The 22441-nt window shown below is 32.2% G+C and overlaps 1 protein-coding gene across 5 annotated transcripts in view; it reads right to left on the reverse strand.

The window, feature by feature from the left end:
* Msp300 (Muscle-specific protein 300 kDa) overlaps positions 1–22441 on the reverse strand; it is a 232527-nt gene that overhangs the window by 134692 nt on the left and 75394 nt on the right. For 4 of the 5 annotated variants that reach the window (XM_076409220.1, XM_076409217.1, XM_076409218.1 and 1 more), the window contains exon 2: positions 15726–16176. The exons of the other annotated variant lie outside the window; for it this stretch is intronic. In XM_076409220.1, the coding sequence (XP_076265335.1) occupies positions 15726–16176 (451 nt within the window). The remainder of the gene's footprint in view (positions 1–15725; positions 16177–22441) is intronic. 5 annotated transcript variants of the gene reach the window in all.

The raw sequence follows: 22441 nt of genomic DNA on the forward strand, positions 1-22441 counted from the left end.
AAATGTTTTTCTATACCTCTCAAATATTTCTTCAGGATGATGTAGCGACCGCCACGACCCTGTATGCCACCATGCATTCACCTACAGCAAGTTCAAAGGATAGCAACGCTGGTGGATTAGGTACCATACGACTTCTCGCTCTCTTTTATTTTTTCTACTCATTGTAACAGTACCACTTCCACAGCGCTACCGTAGTTCATTTAGCTCAACCTAATATCCTATCAATTATCCCGTCGACCACATGTATTATTTAATATCGCAATAAACAAGTATTTCAGTGTTTTTAGCACTCTTGCAAATTCCTTACACAAAATCGTAGTGTACATTCACATTCACACTTTGTGAGCTACACATTCTGACCGACCGACCAGACGAACTTTCCTAGAATGTTACATCTATTATGGGTAAGATTTTTTTGGATGTTCTTGCTCTAATATTATATCTACTTTACATGAAAAATTTCAATATCCCGATAAAATAGTATTTTCTTTCTCTTGTATAGTATTTCAATGTTCTTCCCTACTCACAGTTATTGTTTTATGGATTTAACAGACTAGTTGAGAGTAATTCTGTATGAGAACACAGCAGAATAATTTGGCATGACACTGGATGCCAAAAGATCAAGTTAAAAAGAGCATGTGAGCAACTAGCAGAACTCTATATGAGCCCCAAAAGATTATGACAGTTGCTTGGATGACAATCTCAATTATATGAAATAAATTGTTGTTATATGAAAACATATTGAAGCCAGTATCGATCTACAGTGCGCAACTATGTGTAAAACAAAGTTATTCATTGCAGCATGGTTAACACCTCATGATATATTAGAAATAGGTATATTAGAAAGAGACAACAAAGAAATTAAAAATGCATAAAATGTTGAAGTACTATAACTTCTCAACAATAACCCAGGGGTTGAAAAGACAAAAACTATTTGAGTTAATATAGTAAAATTATATCTGAAGTCTGTGTCTTATATTAAAAGTAAGAACCAGGGAAAACCAATGGGAGTACATTCGTCAAATGTCTATTAAGTTTGAAATGTTAAACTTGTACTTTAAGAAAGATATGATAAAATATTACTATAATACTTCCAATGAGTCATTTTTTCTTTCATGTCATTCATGACAAATGTTAGATCCATGGAAATCTTAGGCTTATCCCTTATTGTCCGAGGATTCTTTTACATATAGTATGTAGGAACTTCAGGATCTTTGACAATTGATAGGCGTAAACTTTACGTTTTTTTGTTTCCATTTGGATTTCATAAATAAATTTTGAATAAAACTTCTAATATCACAATATATCTTCGTTTATTTCGTTACAATTTATTATTGCCGAATAATAATGATTTTTTCTATTATTTTAGATCATGGCATAAGCGTTACGGATGTAATTTGCTAACATATACGGCAATTGTTAACTGTTTTGTTTAATATTAAAATGGGACCCAAAAATCATCAGCAGGAAAAGCTCGCAAAGCTCCAGTGCGTCCGGCTAAAAGCAAATTTGCACAATTTCGTCGATGTGTGGTGCTTCCCGTACGAAATAAAGCTGACATCACCGCGCCCCACACAATACCCATTTGTTCGTCCGTTGCTTTGATTTATGTCCTTTTTTTCTTTATTTAATGTATTTAATGATCCTGTTTGTTTTCGTATTACCTGCCTTTTTGCGGTCATTTATCGATTTCCGTACGGGTTATAGAGAGAATGTAAATTGACTTATCGGTATTCGTTCATTGTTTGATGGTAATGGCGTTTTCTGGTGGGACTCCATCAAATACAATGATATGGAAACACGCTGTCATACACAAACATTTAACGAAGTATTTATGTATCAATAAAACTATAAATATATTGGTAATAATTAATGTGTAAGGTCGAGGAAGAAGTAATTTCGGTTTTTGGCAATAGATTGCGTTAAAGTAATATATTTTTAGTAATAATTATTCAGTGATGTCATGTTATATCGCGTTTGAAAGGTAAAAGTCAAATATCACAAGTCAATAACACGTTCTAGATATTCGTAAAATATATAAAAATACTAGATATGAATGTAGTTTCACTGATTGCTCACTGATGTTACTGCACTTTAACAATTCAGTGTAAGCTCATATTGCAATTGCATGGAGTGGTGATATGTACTTAAGTTATCAACGGACAGCATTGTTTTCCTCTTTTTTGGTTTGTTGAACGGCAAATAGTTGACCAAATCTATGAAACCCTTGAAAAATAGCCTGAAACTGAACATAAGTCATTAATATAAGAAGTTTTTGTTAGTAAAAGAAGCTTGATATTTGAGTTTCACATGAATTAACGGAGGAAAATATATTATAACGAGTTTCCTTCTGTGGATCGATGCCGAAATGAAACTAAATCGAGCTTTTTTTTGAAACGAATGATTACGTACGACAATAATGAGCGGGAAAGCTCATAGCCAAAGGGTGGGAAAGTTTCGCAAATAATTGAAAAACGCTTATTGATACCAAAGTGTCACGAGTTGCTCGAACCTGACCAAAACCATTAATTCCTATTAATATCGGTAACTAATGTGATTGAAACAGGCAGGCAATTAAAAAAAAACTAGCAAAATTTAAGAGATATTGCCTGGAAATTGTTATCTACCATATAACTAGGACCTCCAGAAGTTTACCATTTGTTATGGTGTCAGCAAAATTTTTTTCGTGATAAAAATCAGAAATCTAAGAATTTCATAATTAAGGAAACTATGGTCATACCTGAAAAGTGAAAATTAATGTCAAGTCATTTAGATTGATTGAGTTTGAGGTTTACTTCAAATTTTAATGAATATCCTAACACGATTTGCTATAACTTAACTAATCCGTTGTTGAATTGGAGAAATTTAAGTAAAAAATTAAGGAACAGTTCAAAACAATTGAACAATCAAAGGATTTCATCTTTCATGAGGAAACATGTACTTAAAGACAAAAATGTAAAAGCAGTTTAAAATAATATGGATAATAATTATGTTTTATAACAATTGAAGTAATGATATTTTATTTTAAATGGTGATCCTTCTCCATACTAGGGTAGTATACACCCCAAACTATTTACAAGAACTACAACCTTACGAACTGAGAACAAACACAAACCTGCATTCAAAACAACATAATTTCTGACAATATTACTTTGTATAAATCCAACTCATCATTTCAACTTCTCCAAAACTGCGTTTATAACAAAATATGGTAGTGACATAAGATTAAATCATTAACTAAATTAAAACATTAACATTATACGGACTGAATAGCTATGAATTAGTCATGAACGATTTTCAACACATGGTTAATGTAACACAGTAGTTTTAATCTATACGAGATAAAGAGTCTGTTATAATCTATACATAGTGATTATTCAGATTGAATACTGGCAAAAACAACTCTGTTTCTACTTGCATTAATTTATTGCACTTCATCATTCGCGACAAGTATGTATATTTTGTATTCGATTGCCTATTAAACATATGACGTCGAAAGAAGCTATGCTGATTTCACCATGTAAATACACATTTGTGACAGTTAATTATGGAGACTTTAATATTTTCTGTGAGCAGGATTAACTTTCAGGTCAAACACATCAATCCAGAAGTCAATTTTGGTGATAAAAAAATGCAGTTCACAACTATCAATTAGGAATGTCGAAAAAATATCAATATATCTATAGTTTTGGCAAATATTTTTATGGTAGCATTTATTCAAAAAATTAGATTTTTATATAAAATATCACTACTTTTAAAATGTTTAGAGGATATTGATACTTTTTGTTTTTCTTAAAAATATATCGATATATAATATATATCGAATAATTTTGATATATCGTTAATCTTTTGTAAAATACAGAAATCGATATATCGATATTTTTTAAAATATCGTATATACATATATATTCTATCATAAAACGTGTCCAATGGAAAAATATTATAAATAAAACAAAATTAATTGTAAAAGAGTATTTTTGCCATACACCATGACCGATGCAGCTTTGATTGTTCGAAAAAACCCGTTTGTTTTAAATCTAGTTATAGGATGTGATGAATTCAGTGTTTAGAATCAAGGTTTTCGTTTATATCAAAAAAGGATTAGAAACTTTTATCTCTATCCAGTCTTGTCACTTCTGTTTAAGTCGTTCAATGAACCAAAATCAAATTAACTATAATAAAAAGAAGACAGGTTGATGTAGGTTTGACAATCGTTCTACTGTTATTCGAAGCATTCTTGGTGTAGTTCAGATAAAACTATCGCAGCTGAAGTTGTAAGGTCACAAAAGCTGGATTGAAGATGCTCAACGGTTCCTAGACATAAACTATCACAATTAGGAAATATGCTTTGAGAAACATCCCGTAGATTCCTAGAGTAAGGATTTATGGAGTGACAAGAAGGATACATTTGCATGAAAGACACTGTTAAACAAATTTATATAAACATTTACTGACCAAACCTCGTAACACTGGCTAATATTTTGTAAAAAAACATCCTAGAAATGTACTCCATCCATTTTTACCGCCCCCTCTCACTCAAATGAACACTCTCACTCTCATTCAAAGGAAGAATCCGTTGAAATAAATGCAAGTAAACACTTGTTGAACAAATCCGGTAATACTGGTCTACGTTTTATAACTTTTATACATGAAAGTGTTGATAATTTCTTGTATAAATTATCCTCTTAAGTGTTTTCCATTAATTCTTCTATACACTCCCCCACAAGAAGGCATACTAGAGAACAATGAGCTGTTAAATCAAATGTATGTAAACAGTTCTTGATCGGACCCCATAATACTAGCTATTTTTTGTAAAAGGAACATCCTCGAAATATTCTCCATCCATGTTTACAGTCTCCACTCACAAGAAGACATGCTGGAACCATTCAAATAAAGAAACCGTTGAAACAAATGTAAGTAAACATTTATTCATCAAACCTCGTAGTACTGGCTAATATTATGTAAAAAAACATCCTAGAAATGTACTCCATCCATTTCTACCGCCCCTTCTCACTCAAATGAACACTCTCACTCTCATTCAAAGGAAGAATCTGTTGAAATAAATGCAAGTAAACACTTGTTGATCAAATCCGGTAATACTGGTCTACGTTTTATAACTTTTATACATGAAAGTGTTGATAATTTCTTGTATAAATTATCCTCTTAGTGTTTTCCATTAATTCTTCTATACACTCCCCCACAAGAAGGCATACTAGAGAACAATGAGCTTTTAAAACAAATGTATGTAAACAGTTCTTGATCGGACCCCATAATACTAGCTATTTTTTTGTAAAAGAAACAACCTCGAAATGTTTATGTTTACAGTCTCCACTCACAAGAAGACATGCTGGAACCATTCAAATAAAGAAACCGTTGAAACAAATGTAAGTATTTATTCATCAAACCTCGTAGTACTGGCTAATATTTTGTAAAAAACATTCTAGAAATGTACTCCATCCATTTTTACCGCCTAATCTCACTCAAATAAACAATTCCACTGATTATTCTACATACTCACTCACAAGAACACATACTAGAGAAGAATAAACTGTTAAAACAAATGTATATATACAGTTCTTGATCAAACCCCGTAATAGTAGTCCGTAAAAGAAAAGGGCTACACAATACCGAATGCAATTATCATACGCAATAGTTGAACGATCAGAATTTAAATTTTGTCAATGGCGAAAGTTCATGAATTAGAAATAAACATTACGTTATTAATTTTCCTAATGATTTTCGAACAACAAACGATGATATCATCACAATTTTCCCGACCTTTGGTGGTGACGTCGTTACTCCTTTTATTCATAGTCGAACGAACACTCAGTACTTCATATCATCGTATTCTTGATGATGATTAAACTTAAATGATTATGTGCTGCACACAACATCATTTTCACAACATTTTACAACCTAACATATATAAATGAGTACACTGAAATTAAGATGGCTAAACTAAAGGAATCATATTTTAAGTTTGAAGGTAAAAGACAACATTTATGGAAGTAAAACCAAACAACATTTAAGGAAGAAGTTGGTTTTTGTATGGCGACAACGGATCATCCCACAAGATTAGGCATCGGGAACGAATTTCTAGCCAAAACCTCAACATATACCATCGAATATCCCCGTATTGACATGATAAGGCTCCAGCTGACTTCTTTCTCTTTTCAGAACAAAAACAACTACTAAAAATCATCAGTTCTCATTCTCTAGATGAAATAAAAGAGAATTGGAGAACTTTGAATCCGAATAAATATGGATAAAAACGCGCGTGGATATATTTCGAAAAATAGTCGATATGACAGCCGGTCGTCAACAACTTTTGATAATTTAACGTGGTGTCACAAAAGATGAGAATCGTTTTATCAAACCAGCAAGCGTTCAGATAACCTCTGATCATATTTTTATATATTTGTGTCATTTTTATATTCGTTAACGTTAAATATAACCCATTCGCAGTCCTATTCTCGGTATTATGATTTATTACAATAATATTTTCGTTACACAACGGAAAACCAACGATTACCAATACTGTTGAAATATAAGCATTGCAAAATAACCACTTAATAATATGGAATCTACCCCATCTGTTGGCTATGGCCTATTAATAAAGAACCTGTTACTACTGAATTAAGCCGAAGTTTGGAATATATCCAGCAAGTTAAAGTACCAGTAAGCGAAGAAAATGCATATGACTGATCAGTTCGGTGAAAGCGCACTTAAATAAAATGAATAACATTCTAATTTAGTTTCGTTATGTATGGCACACTGATTGTGTACACGACTGTATTTCTTTCATAAGTAAGTTTAGTTAACATTATTGCTTCACCAATGCAATCACCAATATTTTAGGACCATTATTGGAATTTATAGTCGAAAAACTTAGAGAAAAATAAAATCAAACGTGTATCAATGGATTCTTATTATGTTACTTAAATATTTTTTTTCGATAAATAATTCAAAATAATATAAATAAAATATCTTAACTGAGGTATTGAAAGAATCAAAATGAAAGAAACAAAACCAAACTGATATCAAATATGGTATAATTCAATATTGAAGTAACAGCATGGATATATTCAGTTGTTTATATTCATATATTTACATATTTCATTATCATTTGGTTTATATTTCATCACCTATGAGCTCTGAAGATACCTTGTACGTCCGTGTTCTTTCCTTGTGATTTTATATTTTTCATCTAGCAGTTTCCATGTACTACTGCAACATAGTCAGAAGTCATTTCTTATATATTCTTATCAAATGTACTGGCTTACACATTATGTTTTTTAATAACCAAAGAAGAATGATTACATAACCCTAGTAAACAGTTTTAGATAACTAATTACATTTTTAGTAATTATCATTCCGCAAGCTTTTAAAATTATCTTAACATAGTAGTTGTTGATGTTTTTTCATCTAGAATGTAATATAATCTGGAATTCATTTGTATTGTAACTTTAGTCTCATTTTCCAATACATTTTTTAATAGTAATATATATTACATATGTATAAGTTAATATATTTGTATAATATATATATATATATATATATATATATATATATATATATATATATATATATATATTCAAATGTCCTGGCTTACACATTATGTTTTTTAATAACCAAAGAAGAATGACTACATAACCCTAGTAAACAGTTTTAGATAACTAATTTCATTTTTAGTATTTGCCATTATGTAGGCTTTTAAAATTATCTTAACATAGTAGTTGTTGATGTTTTTTCATCTAGAATATAATATAATCTAGAATTCATTTGTATTGTAACTTTAGTCTTATTTTCCAATACCTTTTTTAATAGTAATATATATTACATATGTATAAGTTAATATATTTGTATAATATACCATATATTCATAAGTAATTATTCTGATAATCACAATATATATTCATAAACTCAATTTGTCATCTCAGCTTCGTTATAATTTCTTCATTTCCATTATTATAAAAAAAGAGGCGATAGGACGGTCCTACTGTTGTGATGTTAATATAATATGTATTTATATATATGCTATTTTGATCGATGACCTTTGTCACTTTTCTGGTAAAACCATTACGTCAGTGGCGTCATTGTTGCCAGTTCAGGCTTTGGAACAGTTTGAGAATCTTCTTTGGAGTTCGATTACAGTTCTTTTTTATTATTCTGATAATCACAATATATATTCATAAACTCAATTTGTCATCTCAGCTTCGTTATAATTTCTTCGTTTCCATTATTACAAAAAAAGAGGCGATAGGACGGTCCTACTATTGTGATGTTAATATGATATGTATTTATATATATGCTATTTTGATCGATGACCTTTGCCACTTTTCTGGTAAAACCATTACGTCAGTGGCGTCATTGTTGCCAGTTCAGGCTTTGGAACAGTTTGAGAATCTTCTTTGGAGTTCAATTACAGTTCTTTTTTCGAGCTTTATTGTGAACATTCACTTAATTTTGGATAAACCTGAACCACTTTTTCTTTATTTAATGTAAAAAGGCAAAATATGAAGGGATTACCTTCAGGTGCCAGAAGTTATTTTCAAAACATAGTAACTTTTGGCCTAAAATATTCTATGGACTCCTAGCTATCAAACACGCTATAGTATGGCTTCACCGAATAATTATTATTAGAGACATGCAACTTTAAATCCATATGTTAAGAAAACCAAAAAGGCTTTTTCCCCAACCTAATATTACTATAATACGTAATTGAGCAAACATCATGTGCTATGATGGATGAGTAAAATATAAAGGAATAAAACTACAATAACATTATTATTATTTTGTACAATATATCCTAATATAGAACTTTGTTATTGCATTGAATTCATTTCATCGTTTGGCTTAAAACATTTAAAAAACATAAATTACTTGTTTTGATGGCAATTTTTTAATATAAATTCTAATCCTGACTGACTCATTCATATAACATTCATTGATTCTCACCCAAACTTGTCCGAATCGGTATTATGCAGACCAAAACTGGTGTCATGTCGTGCTTGACTATCACCGAAGAGCCACAACAAGTACAATAGCCAACTCAGTAATTATTGAGTTTCAGCCGAACCTATTATTCAAATTTGGAAATAATAAGTGACTGCTTGGGGATAAATCTGTGAAATGTGGTGGATGTAGAAATAAATCGAGTAGTAATTCGTAACAAAATGATTGATTAACTTGTATAACACTGAGTCTATAAAACAATTATATTATTTGATAAGAAATGGAGGATTTATATATAAAATTGAGATTTTTCTTCTCGGAAAAAGATAAGAAAACCTTCAATTTATATGTTTTATGTATTAAAAAATAAAACATTCTGACTTATATATTTTTTAAAATATATGACAGTTAGAAGTTAAAGGTTCTATAAAAATTATTATACTACCGTTCGATTGGCCATAAAATTCTTAACATTATAGGCAAATTTCGTTAACCTGAGATTATTTGAAGCCAAACAGCAGTAATAAGCTTGAAAAATCGCCAATTTTCACGACTATATACATGGAAAAAATGTTAATTTTTTTTATGTCCCAGATAACGCTAAAAATCTCAAAATATATGTATTTTGAAATGTGAGAAACGAAAATCCATGTTAAATTGCTTTAGAATTTATAGTTTTTAAGATATGTGATATAAACACAAACCCGCTCATTTTCTTTTAAATATATTTTTCATTTCATAATTCAAAAACTAAAGGTTGTGTAAAAATTATTATAGTACCATTCGATTGGCCATAAAATTCTTGATATTATAGGTAAGTTTCGTTAGTCTGGGATTATTTGAAGCTAAATAGCAGGAATAAGCTTGAAAATGTCAAAAAGTCGCCAATTTTCACGACTATATACATGGAAAAAGTGTTAATTTTTTTATGTCCCCGATAACGCTAAAAATCTCAAAATATATGTATTTGGAAATGATAGAAACGAAAATCCATGTTAAATTGCTTTAGAATTTATAGTTTTTAAAATATGTGATATAAACAGAAACCCGCTCATTTTCTTTTAAAAATATTTTTCGTTTCATAATTCAAAAACTAAAGGTTGTGTAAAAATTATTATAGTACCATTCGATTGGCCATAAAATTCTTGATATTATAGGTAAGTTTCGTTAGTCTGGGATTATTTGAAGCTAAATAGCAGGAATAAGCTTGAAAATGTCAAAAAGTCGCCAATTTTCACGACTATATACATGGAAAAAGTGTTAATTTTTTTATGTCCCCGATAACGCTAAAAATCTCAAAATATATGTATTTGGAAATGATAGAAACGAAAATCCATGTTAAATTGCTTTAGAATTTATAGTTTTTAAGATATGTGATATAAACACAAACCCGCTCATTTTCTTTTAAAAATATTTTTCGTTTCATAATTCAAAAACTAAAGGTTGTGTAAAAATTATTATAGTACCATTCGATTGGCCATAAAATTCTTGATATTATAGGTAAGTTTCGTTAGTCTGGGATTATTTGAAGCTAAATAGCAGGAATAAGCTTGAAAATGTCAAAAAGTCGCCAATTTTCACGACTATATACATGGAAAAAGTGTTAATTTTTTTATGTCCCCGATAACGCTAAAAATCTCAAAATATATGTATTTGGAAATGATAGAAACGAAAATCCATATTAAATTGCTTTAGAATTTATAGTTTTTAAAATATGTAATATAAACAGAAACCCGCTCATTTTCTTTTAAAAATATTTTTCGTTTCATAATTCAAAAACTAAAGGTTGTGTAAAAATTATTATAGTACCATTCGATTGGCCATAAAATTCTTGATATTATAGGTAAGTTTCGTTAGTCTGGGATTATTTGAAGCTAAATAGCAGGAATAAGCTTGAAAATGTCAAAAAGTCGCCAATTTTCACGACTATATACATGGAAAAAGTGTTAATTTTTTTATGTCCCCGATAACGCTAAAAATCTCAAAATATATGTATTTGGAAATGATAGAAACGAAAATCCATGTTAAATTGCTTTAGAATTTATAGTTTTTAAAATATGTGATATAAACAGAAACCCGCTCATTTTCTTTTAAAAATATTTTTCGTTTCATAATTCAAAAACTAAAGGTTGTGTAAAAATTATTATAGTACCATTCGATTGGCCATAAAATTCTTGATATTATAGGTAAGTTTCGTTAGTTTGGGATTATTTGAAGCTAAATAGCAGGAATAAGCTTGAAAATGTCAAAAAGTCGCCAATTTTCACGACTATATACATGGAAAAAGTGTTAATTTTTTTATGTCCCCGATAACGCTAAAAATCTCAAAATATATGTGTTTGGAAATGATAGAAACGAAAATCCATGTTAAATTGCTTTAGAATTTATAGTTTTTAAGATATGTGATATAAACAGAAACCCGCTCATTTTCTTTTAAATATATTTTTCATTTCATAATTCAAAAACTAAAGGTTGTGTAAAAATTATTATAGTACCATTCGATTGGCCATAAAATTCTTGATATTATAGGTAAGTTTCGTTAACCTGAGATTATTTGAAGTTAAACAGCAGGAATAAGCTTGAAAATGTCAAAAAGTCGCCAATTTTCACGACCATATATATGGAAAAAGTGTTAATTTTTTTATGTCCCCGATAACGCTAAAAATCTCAAAATATATGTATTTTGAAATGATAGAAACGAAAATCCATGTTAAATTGCTTTAGAATTTATAGTTTTTAAGATATGTGATATAAACAGAAACCCGCTCATTTTCTTTTAAATATATTTTTAATTTCATAATTCAAAAACTAAAGGTTGTATAAAAATTATTATAGTACCATTCGATTGGCCATAAAATTCTTGATATTATAGGTAAGTTTCGTTAACCTGAGATTCTTTGAAGCTAAACAGCAGGAATAAGCTTGAAAATGTCAAAAAATCGCCAATTTTCACGACTATATACATGGAAAAAGTGTTAAATTTTTTTATGTCACAGATAAAGCTAAAAATCTCGAAATATATGTATTTTGAAATGAGATAAACGAAAATCCATGTTAAATTGCTTTAGAATTTATAGTTTTTAAGATATGTGATATAAACAGAAACCCGCTCATGTTCTTTTAAATATATTTTTCATTTCATAATTCAAAAACTAAAGGTTGTATAAATATTATTATACTACCATTCGATTGGCCATAAAATTCTTGATATTATAGGTAAGTTTCGTTGACCTGAGATTATTTGAAGCTAAACAGCAGGAATAAGCTTGAAAATGTCAAAAAATCGCCAATTTTCACGACTATATATATGGAAAAAGTGTTAATTTTTTTATGTCCCCGATAACGCTAAAAATCTCAAAATATATGTATTTTGAAATGTGAGAAACGAAAATCCATGTTAAATTGCTTTAGAATTTATAGTTTTTAAGATATGTGATATAAACAGAAACCCGCTCATTTTCTTTTAAATATATTTTTCCTTTCATAAGTTAAAAAGTAAAGGTTAAATAAAAATTATTGTACCACCATTCGATTGACCATAAAATTCTTGACATTATAGGTAAATTTCGTGAAGCCAGCGATTATTTGAAGCAGTAATAAGCTTGAAAGTTTCAAAAAATCCACAGTTTTCACGTCTATATACATGGAAAGTGTTAATTTTTTTCATGTCTCAGATAATGGTGAAAATCTCAAAATAAATGTATTCTGAAGCGAGAGAAACGAAAATTCTTATTAAACTGCATTCAGTCTTTCAGATAATGTCCCAAACAGATCAAAGCTGTTATTTCGAGAGACAACATTGGTAACCTAATATTAATCAATTTCTAAATATCTTATTGTCGATATTTTCATCTATTATCAGTTCTTTCGATCTCTTCCTGGCTGCTATTACAAACTCGATACCAAAACCGCTGTGAAAACACTGAAAAGTACCACCAGTTAACAAAAATTGTCACCTGGCTCATGAAGTTTTGTGGTCGTCACCCGCGTTTGCGCGATTTCTCACGGTGCGCGAAGAAAGTCTGCGAAAATAGCGGTCCTAAACGGCACTAAGCCCCAGTTAACCGGTGCTACTTTCACTGGCAACCTTTCGAAAAAACGCCCGCTCTTCTTACCCGTCCTCCGAACACGCCAAGCGACGATTTTCCTAGAAATCGACTTATCGTGTGCCCAATTGAACTGTCGTTTGCTGTTGCGAACCTTTCTATTCGACTTCTCGCCCGAAGAAACAGATCTCGTCTCGGGTTTCGGTCATGAAATGCAGGGCACTCTCCTTTCGGCGATGGCATCGTTAAACGACTATCTTTTAGTTTCAGGTCGGGTCAATAACTCAAATTCTCAAAATACTATTGGCGAATCATTTTAGGTTTTTTCGCTAAGGAAAATACATATAGTTTATCCAAAATAGCAGTGAACCTACGTCATCAAGATGTAAAATGTACTGTTTCTCATTTTATTCTTGTTAAAAAGAGACGCAATGCTTTCTGATAAAAAAACAGTTTCCCGGTACTCCTTTAAGCTATACCATTCATCGAGTCATTTTTTAACTTCTTCCAAGTGTGTGACATGTTCCCAGGCAAGTGCGTACTCCATTGATGTTAAGAATTGGTAGCAGGATGGAACCAGGCCCGGATAGTAGAGCGGATTCGATAAAACCTTCCGTCCAAGCAATTAAAAAATCTTTTTGGCCGTTTTTTCGACTCGGTTTGTTGATAACTTCACAGAAAAAACCCTGTAAGTGCTGAATCGGGTCTGTATGGAGCTATACATAAACTTTCTTTTCAGATATCGTGCATATATCCGTTTGATTTTCCACAGCAAATACAAAATTTGTAAATGGAAACGATGACGTCGTTTGGTTGTCGCACATGAATGAGAATTTCCTACCAGTTCAGTAACAATACTTTCAATAATTCAAGGGCAATCGTTAATTGGCCCGTTCAGGACTGATAATAACGTTAAGACTATGGCTGGGTTAACAAGATAATACGGTCGTTAGAGCAATAAGTTACTTGTTGTGCAAGCAAGCAAACAAGTTTGTTTTGTTAAATTTCTAGGTCACTGTCGATCGTTGTTTTTTTTTAATGAATACATAGTTCATTAAAACGGTGTAATTTGGTGGTTTCATTGAATTCCAAGCATAGAAAGATAAACTTTTTGTGGTGTATTGTGACTGATGATAAAAAGTGGACATACTAGGACAATTGCAAGAGCAAAAAACCATGAGTTAGTCCAGGATATCCATCGATATCGACTGCCGAGATGAATATTCATGACTATAAAGTTTGTATGTGCATGTGGTGGTATTAACAAGGTGTAGTGTGTTACAAGTTGCTAAAACCGAATGAAATTATTATTAAAAATATCCATCGGCATCATTTGAATAAATTTCATTACGTATTGTTGGAAAATAGAATATTTATCGGAATATATAGAAGCACCCAACATATTCTAGTTCACGATTTCAGTAGCTGAATAGCTCATTGATGTTCTAATATGCTGAATTAATTATTGATACAGATATTTTAAAAATAACACTTTGAAGATACATAATTCGAAGATGTGCTGGATAAAATCTGAAGTAAACCCCAAATAAGAGATTGAAACTCACCAAAAACAGTCACTCAGACAACTATTTACAGGCATTAGCAACAAATACGGAAATTTCAGACGCTTGAATTGTGGGTTCTACATGTGTTAGGAGAACAGAACCAAGGGCAATGTACTTTCACTCATTACCCCGTACCAGAAAATTACTTATTCTGGAAAATAATGGCAGGGGATGAAAAATATATTCGAAAACATAGAGTATTAACCAGGAACCCAATATATCACTGCCAGAACAAGACATGTACTTAAAGAATCAGGTTTAGAGCAGAAATATATCCTTGTACTATGCAAAAGTGGATAACTTAAGATAACCACAAAGTGTCATGATGTACCGTGAGTCAGCACAAAAGGAGCCAGGAGGATTTTGCTATACGTTTGGTGATATAGGCAAGAAAAAACTACAGCCCAACTCTTCGTTCGAACCTATACCATGAAGAACTGGACTCTGATTGAATTGAAAGAAGCAATCCAGAAGACCAGATCTTTGGTCACTAGAACAGGAATGATGTTTAACAACGATGAATGATTTTAAACAACACCAAGTCACATCTAGCCTGTCCAATAGAGAGCCAATGCATATCATAGTTGACGTCAAACATATTGCCACATTCAGTTTGTAAAAATGTTAAATTCATTTTAACTTTGGAGCGGATTTTTTCTTCTCATTTTACCCATTACCCATTAAAAGACAGAATGCTATGTGAAGCCTTGAAACATGTAAACGAATTAGTCTAAATTTCGTTTTGTGTTAGTGCTGATCGAACCTGTGACCTTGCAACGTGCTGATGTCATAAATTTTGATGGCGTACATTGGCTGTTTTATTAAATAGGCCAGTCAAAGCTCCCAGGGTCTTTGTCGGGAGGTTCTTATTCATCAATCCTATAGTCCAAACCTAGGATCAAATGGTTACCACCTGTTATTGTCCTATTTTAAAACTATTTTGCTGGTGAAAATCGACAAGGCATTCTAAGCGAGTGAATCGCCGATTCAATTTCCTTCAAAATGGTAACAACGTCTGTCAATTGAATAAAACTATTTCAAATAAAGTCTTCAATTTTAGACATTTAATTGATGTCTTTTTACTCCACCTATCATAACCAACGGTAAAAAAGAGATACGGACACGGCTTTAAAAGTGCCATAATAAATACAATTCCTACCTCTGATTTGATCGATGTGCTCTTCGTACTGCGACTTGCTCCTCACGTAATCCAACTTAGAAGAACCGCTATGAAAACTCTGAGTCCTATATTCACTGTACCACTCGGATCCGGAATTCGAGACCTTGCTAGCGCTGTCCCATTCGTCCCGGACCTTCTCCCTGGACGCCGGCCGACTCAGGCTCTCCTCCGACGGGAACCTGCCGCCCGTCAACGAAGACTGACTGGATGTCTTCGATGTCGATGCCAAATTTCCGTTCGACTGGGTCAGATAGTCGGAATCGTCGACCACCTCCTCGGAGGGTGTCCGACTGGTGGAGGAAACTTTCTTGACGGAGCTCGTGGAGCTGCTGATGGTACGGACTGTTTTTCTCACTGTCACTTTTTCAAATTTCACGGTTCGTAAGCCGGTGGAGGTATCACCCTCTTGGGTAGTACTGATATAGGATTCCTATAAGGGATTTTTTGTTTTAGTTCCTATGGAGATTCTATATTCGTCCGTATCTCCATCCAAATATGTATCAAAAAGGAATTATATAATATTTTAAAATATTTCATCAAAATTTAATCGATTTCATTAATCATTAATCTGATGCTACGATATTTTACATAAAGGTAAAGTAATTAAAATAAGCATAAATGATCTGTTCTTGTTAATTCAGAATGGTACACAAAATACCTTTGCTTCATTTATCTATAGGAAACAAGTTTACTGGGGCCAAGATGTGTGACTCCTAAAAGAATCATTAATTGTTGGTAAAACTAGTAAGTAGTAAGTAGAAAGAAAATATTCCCTCGCCGCTAGAAAAGAGTTTGTCAAAGCTTTGGACAAAGAAGAATGTTTCAAATGCATTCCCTAGTCCGAACATTGCCTATTAATTTGGATTCAATAATTTATTTCAACAGTAAGACAAAAACTACAAAATTAACACAATTAAATGCAATTAGTAATTTTGCTGAGATATTTTGTTATAATCGTAAAATGTTCAAAAGGTTTTTAAGAAATCCTGGAGCCCTATTACAGGGCCACCTGCCGGGTCCTGTTGTGAATATAAATCATTCTCGGATCCACCAAGAAATTTCATCAATATCGGGCCAACAATTTTGGAGGAATTCAGAATTATATATAAAGAAAAAGCACCAAGTCACAAACAAATTTTGTAAAACATATTGGCAAGCCTCAAAACTTTAGTAGCAAGTATGAATATAAAGTTTCTTCATAATCTTTTGGATAGATTTCTTGAGATTCTGGAAAATTATAGTGATCAACAAGAAGAAAGCCTCCACCAGAGTCTAAAACTGATGTCATTCGGTCACATAATAACAGATTACTGCTGATCATTAAGAAGAGAATGTTCTCATAATTCTAAAAGAAAATCTTATAGTGATCATCGAAAGTGTAAGATAAGTTTTCCAAATTATTTGGTGAAGAGTATGATTAAAGGATAAAGACTATATTAATACATAAATGAAGTAATGAAAAGATGTAGCAGTTAAAATGAAACAAACTACATAATTTGCATAGATTGAACACATAAGACAAATAGAAGAAATTATGAATTATTAACAGTCATTTGGTTTATTTTTATTAGTTTATTTGGTACAGTAAACGGTTTAAAACACTGATAAATTTTAAGATGACTAAGGATTAATGCAATAAAATGTGTAATTACACGACAACTTATTCTTTGAACCTTTTATCACGTGTATTAGTTATTTAATTTATAGACCTATGTTTTGAGAAGTCAATAGTTCACTTAATGATCATAAATATATATTACTTTAATTCGCATATTGTAAAAAATAAAATGTCTAATTGTGTTCGTTATTATTTTAATTAATATACAAATATGTATTACTGCATTTAATACTTCATGTTTATGATTATAACATAAAAATAAATAAAAATCATATATACGAGGGTGGTTCCAATATGATGGTGACAAACGCTGTAGATGGCGCGCTTGTATGTTTTGAGGGTCGTGGCTTGAGCTGCGTCCCTTACGAATGGTGTGGCATAGTTTTCGTCGGAAGCGCATGCTACGACCGTGAGTGAACGTTAAGTGCCTACCGCCGTAGCGCAACATATTGTCATTCATTTTTTAGTGTGGAAAGGCGTTAAAAAGATGGAAATTTTTCTGCGTTTGTGAAATCAGTTCGGTAGTGAGTGCCTGAGGTGGGCTATCGTATTTAAATTGGCCAAAGCATTCAAGGATGGCCGCGAAACTGTCGAGAATGAGCCGCATGATCGTCGATCGCGAAACAGCATCACATCAGACAACATACGTCGTGTAGATCAACTCATTTTGGAGGACCGTAGGATGATTGTCGAGACATTTCGGCTAAACGCGGCATCAGTATTGGTAGTGTAGAGTCTATCATCCACGAAGATCTTCAATATCGCAAAATAAGGGCATGATAGGTTCCTAAACTGTTGAACTTCGAGCAAAAATTTACTCGGTTGAAAGTTTGTTGCCGCTTGCTGACGCGTTACGAGGTGGAGGGGGACGGTTTTTTAACGGGGACGGTTTTTTAACGAATCTTCACAACAGACGAGATATGGGTACACTATTACATTCCCGAAAGCAAAATGTCGTCTAAAGTGAAGGAAGAAGGAGGAACGCCAGTTAAAGCGAAGACAACCAGGTGCGCGGGTAAGGTTCTGTGTACGGTGTTCTGGGACCGGCGGGGCGTGCTGTACGTCGATTTCCTACGCCCCCAACGTATAATTAATGCTGCATGCTACACTAACCTTCTGAAAACACACGCGAAACCCGCTTATCGCTCGAAACGGAAGAGCATTCCAGCACGAAGTCACTCACGCTCGATACAATATCGAAATTAGGGTAGGAGTTACGGGAACACCCCTTATAGTCCGGATTTATCATCCTGCGAGTACCACATGTTTGGACCACTGAAAGAAGCCCTCGGAGGTCAAATATTCAACACCGACGACGAGGCTGTCCGAGTTGCCCAAGGTATTCTTCGATAGCGGCATCAAAAAACTTCCGAAAAGATGGACAAAATGCGTAACTAGCGAGGGGAAATACTTAGAAAAACGGTAAATTTTTGTAAATTTTTTCAATAGTAAATAAACGTTTCAGAGTATTTCCCTCGATCATATTTGAACCACCCTCGTACTTATATTTGATGTTGTTTGAGTTGATGTAGTTTTGAAAATAATCGTCCTAATGATACTTGTGTTATAATGTTCAATGATGTAGTAATTTAAACTTATTAATATTTTGTAGATTATTAAAATTAATGGAAATTAGATTTAAAAAAGTTATCCTCTTTAATCCATTGTGAAAGAAACATGATTAACTTTATAAATTGTGGTCGAATTTCGAACATAGAACGCACACTAGTAAGTATTTTGATCCAAATTATTTTCGCAACAAAATGTTCCAATTACTAAAAGCATTAATAAGTAAAAATAGCAAAAAACAACTTCATAAATTCATCAGAGTATCTTTGCGATATCGGGTTTTGTTGTTTGCCGTTAAAGACCGAAACCGTGGCTGTGAATCGTCCGATTGTCCGGCCTAATTGTCACGTGATCGGACGACACTGAATCGTCTGCATCGCTCGGACGCCGTCACGTTTAAAATTAGATTCTTGCTAACCTTGAATCCGCAGCAAAGCAATATGTTCTCAGGTGAATACTTCAGGTAAGCTCTCTGTGACGATATGTTGAGGCCTGATTCGGTTCAGCACACATATACGCCATATATGAGTGCGAAATATACTATAAAATAGTTACGCAGCCGTTAAAAAAAAATAAATCAACAATCATCAAAATGTTGTTCATTTATCAAAACTGTGATAGCCAGAATTTAATCTAAATGTTTTATCTTCGTTTATTGTAGTTTATTGAAACAAAATCAGGGCGTATATGTGTGTTTTTCAACAAATTTAACGCCAGAATGTGCATTATATCATACAGCGCCCTTTTGATGATGAAATGGTACCTTCTCATGTCTCAATACAAAACAAAATTCACAAAATTTTGTTTAGTGAACCGAAAACCAATTGTAAAAATAAATTTCTAAAATTTACTAAAGTAATTGTAGGATATCTTAGTTTATATTTGTTTTCTATTCATTTTTGTGTACAGTTTTAAGGAAATTTGCCATTTTATAGCATTTAAGGCAAAAATGATTTATTTGGTTACAAAAAGAGAACAAAAGTGTAGCTTCCTATGATATGAAGGTTCAAATAAAGTGAATTAATTTCCAAAGGATTATGCTCTAGATCAGAAATGATTTTTTAAAGTAAACAATGAAGGAAATCTCTTTTGATCTCTTGAAAGGTCTATTCTCAGAATTTGGCACAAGATCTTTGGTATTAAACCATTTACAAAATGTCAGATTTCCAGTTTGGATCGAAATCACCACTAAACAATCGACCAATTGAAGCAAACCAAACTACACTAACTTGTACAGTGCATAAGTGTATTATATCTACTATAACTTCAGATTAACTCTTTTAGTTTTATTTTAATTACTACTGAATACGGAAATACATACTGATGTACCTATTAATCCCGTACTCGCCTTTCTCGTGTAGTTAATGCAAGTACAACAGAACAGTAGTAATACATTAATTTGTAAATTAATATTCTACTAAGCATATCTAATATGATATGTAATTACAAAAAAAAGTTATAGTTAGAGTTATTTTAATTCTTAGTTCATTATTGAATAATGGCATATCTTGATTTTTATTAATGGTTAAAATTGTATACAGCGCTTAATTAAACTAAAATCCTCAATGATGTTAATGTCAGCAAATGCAAATATTTTTAAATATAATTAATTCTCTGCAATACCCCCAAAAGGACATTGAAAGGCCGGCTTGGTTGGCGCAGTAAAGGCGACAGGATGATCCTCCTACTGTTGCGATGGCCAATTTATGTTTGTGATTGTTTAATATTAATAATTTTCCTAGGCAAGAGTGCAAAATCCGACAATGAAAATGATCCCAGTCACGCCAGTAACCAGGCTGGGTAAAACCGGATTTCTTCTGGGATGATTTCTAAGTTGGCCATTCGCCAGTCGGTCAACTTAATGCCGAGAACCGTGGTTCGGAGTCCATGTTAAACTGTAGGTCCAGTCCAGATAAACTCTCGTTGGTAAAAAGAAGACTTTAAAATATTTTTAAAAAGATATTGATATAAGAAAGATAACAATTAACTGATTAACTGACCACCATGATTTTCCATTGCTTTCTAAAGAAATATAAAAACAATTCAACAGATATGTTTAAAAAAAAGTATGTCAAACAACAATAAACTCTATTGAAAATTGTTATCACCCTCACTGATACTTAAATTCACCTTTTTATGTTACAAGAATGTTATTTATTGATAATAGGTTCTTATTTGCCTATAAAAACAAGCACTGAACAATTAGAAAACATAAAAAAGATACGGTTGAACTTTTATACCTATCCGCTTAAACTGGGAACGAAAATAATCGTCGGTTTTATTGTGAACACTTAACGCGGAGCCATTTTCTTCTTTGACTTTTTCTGAGAGCTTCTGCGTCGAGATCGATTTATTTTTACTGAGTCGAACATACACGACTTATAAACGGATACCCTGAACTGTTTATGACCAATTGTTTTATTTTATTACCACAGCCCAAAGTACATAAATAAATTAAAAGAATTAATGGAAAAACATTCGACATATGAGATATACCTTAGCAAATCTACGAAACCGCCGATAACATATAATACTAAATAGGTGGATTGCCTTGAACTAAAGTTTATTTTTTATTCATATATAATTTAGACGATTTGGGGGGAAAGTAATTTCAGTTTTTTCTTATAGTTGAGCTTTTTGATATTCTAGAGTAGCCTTTTTATTAACTAGGGTTTATATGGACTGAAGTTACTGCCCAATAGGAGCTCCTAACCAGGGTCCTGCGCATTTCCGTCTGGTCCCAGAAAACATCCGGTCGTACCCAGCCTGGTTACTGGCATGGCTAGGATGACTTCCTTGTCGGATTTTGCATTTTGGTCTTATGGACAATCACAAACATGCCAAACAGTAGGAGGACAGTGTTGTCGCCTCGACCACTGCGCCAACCAAACCGGCTATAATTAGTTTTAAAAGCGAATTGTAATATTTGCTTAATGAAACCATACTATCACAACAGTTGAAGCTTGAAAAAATGACATTCGACTTCTTTTTACATTCGAAAAAGGAAAAATGAAATACAAGATCATTGAAAATTATATGGTGTTTGGTTGCGATTATTGAACTACACTTTTATGATGTAAAAAATCTTCATAAATGACTGTAAATCCTTAATTTACCCCAAGGAGGATGATGATGGGATTGAAAAGATATTGGTCATCCTGAACTACATGAACCTGGCCGAGTAATTAATTCATGCAATTTTAAAAAAGTCAGAATTAACCATTAGGAAAGGTCTAGTCTCATTAGTAGAAAAACGTCGAAGTTACTTTCTCCACATCCATTGTTTTCTAAAATTTAACGCAAGTAAATATGTGCAAGTGTAGTTCACGTATAATCAGATCGCCCAAGCACCAATAACAATAAATAATACTAAAATTCCATATAGCGACAGCGACAAGTATCTCGAAATGAATCTTGCTGTAAAACAAAAAAGAGAAGGATGGAACTGGAGTTAAAATATAATCTTTAATTGGAAAAAATCACAGTTATCAATACATAATAAACTGCA

Source organism: Rhynchophorus ferrugineus, unplaced genomic scaffold, assembly GCF_030347505.1.
Source record: "Rhynchophorus ferrugineus isolate W39M unplaced genomic scaffold, kcgeb_rfMv2 rfM7, whole genome shotgun sequence".
NCBI classification, from domain to species: domain Eukaryota; kingdom Metazoa; phylum Arthropoda; class Insecta; order Coleoptera; family Curculionidae; genus Rhynchophorus; species Rhynchophorus ferrugineus.